The 1,837-nt window shown below is 39.0% G+C and overlaps 1 protein-coding gene across 1 annotated transcript; it reads right to left on the reverse strand.

Annotated features, from left to right (window-relative positions):
* Positions 1–628: 628 nt before the first annotated feature.
* On the reverse strand, positions 629–1,567 carry LOC308346801 (olfactory receptor 4K13; the record flags this gene model as incomplete). Its single annotated transcript, XM_080809846.1, has 1 exon — positions 629–1,567. The coding sequence occupies one exon, from the start codon at positions 1,565–1,567 to the stop codon at positions 629–631; it is 939 nt and encodes a 312-aa protein (XP_080665972.1).
* Positions 1,568–1,837: the final 270 nt, after the last annotated feature.

The following is a 1,837-nucleotide window of genomic DNA, read 5'->3' on the forward strand; positions in this document are numbered from 1 at the left end:
TTTAGTGCACTCTCCCCATCAATGGGCTGTAAACTTCCTGAAATCAAGGATGTATCTTCTGGCTCATTGTAGGCTCACAAAATATGTGAAGCATGGTTGGAGGCACTGTATCTGGGGCAACTAAGTAACTAAAATTAATACACATTAACTAGGGATTACCTACTAAATGTACTTTTAGCACCAGTTAATCAGACACTCAGCTAAACGGCCTATGTGAGAAGTCATCTGTGTACATTTTCTACTGATAGATTCCCAATAGCAGCTACAATTATAATAGTAGCAGTAATAACTACAAGCATAATAGAAATAGTAATAATAATTGTAAAAATTAAAAACATACCAAAATAATAAAAGAAACATATAAAGAAATTTCTGTAGATAATTAAGTAGATAAAGAGAATTTATTAATTTTTTTCAAATATTTGCATGAGAAGAAGCAGTAAAGAGAGGATTTAAATGCATGTCTTCCAGACTCTACATGTCATGTGTTTAATCACTGACAGTGACAAAAAAAGGGGTTTGCTCTTTAACAGTTACACCTACTGGTTCCTTTTACAGAACATGAAATAGCTTCAAAGTTCATTCCTTAAAATGTCCACACAAGAAATTGTTTCTTCAGAAGCATCATCTACAAAGTGTGTTTTGCATTTATATGTCGAGTCCTTATCTTCTTTATGGCTGCTTTTACTTCTTGATTCCTTAATGTATAAATAATAGGATTTAAGAGAGGTGTGAAAATTGTATAAAACACAGAGAGAATTTTATCGACAGAGTATCTGCTGAAGGGCCATACATAGATAAAGACACATGGGGCAAAGAAGAGAGTCACAACTGTGATGTGTGCTGACAGAGTGGAGAAGGCCTTGGCCGAACCACCGGCAGCACGGTGCCTGACTGAGTATATGATGATCCCATAGGAGACAAGCAAGAGGAGAAAGCAGACCAGGGACAGGAGGCCACTATCAGCAACAACCAGCAGTTGTAGCAAGTAGGTGTCCTTGCAGGCAAGTTTGATCACAAGGGGAAGGTCACAGAAAAAGCTGTCCACCACATTGGGACCACAGAAGGGCAAATTCAACATGAAAGCCATCTGACTAGATGAATGCACAAATCCAACTGTATAGGAGGATAACAGCAGCCAAACAAGCACTCGTGGGCTCATGATGGTCAGGTAATGGAGGGGCTTGCATATGGCAACGTACCTGTCTATTGCCATGGCTACAAGCAACATCATCTCACTCCCCCCTAAGAGGTGCATGAAGAACATCTGAGAGTAACATCCCCACCAAGAGATGGTCTTCTGTTTTCGGAGGAAATCCACAATCATCTTAGGGGTAGCAAAAGAAGCTAGGATCATATCAATACAAGAGAGATTGATAAGCAGAAAATACATTGGTGTGTGAAGGCGTGAGTCAAAGATCACAGTGACCAAGATCAGGAGGTTTCCTAACACAATCCCTGCATAGACCACAGAGAATCCTAGGAAGAATAGAATCTGAAGATTCTGAGATTTAGAAAGTCCCAACAAAATGAACTCAGACACCACTGAATGGTTTGCCCTTTCCATGTTGTCAACTTTATCCCATCATAATCAAAGTGAGTGAGAATCGTGGGTAGAAAAGTTGTGGTTACAGAAAGGATGGTTCATGTTGGTATCTAATTTTGATACTTAAACTGGGTACCTGAACTTAAAGCACCTCCCACTTTGGGGGGTGATTTTGTTAATCAGTGATTCTCAAATGGCCCAGAGAAGTGTACCAAAAAAGCAAGGAGAATTCAGAATATATATTTCTGAAAGACAAAAATAAAAACAGCACATGAAATCATCATTGTGTTG

The sequence above is a fragment of the Martes martes genome (assembly GCF_963455335.1).
Source record: "Martes martes genome assembly, chromosome: 7".
In the NCBI taxonomy this organism is placed as follows: domain Eukaryota; kingdom Metazoa; phylum Chordata; class Mammalia; order Carnivora; family Mustelidae; genus Martes; species Martes martes.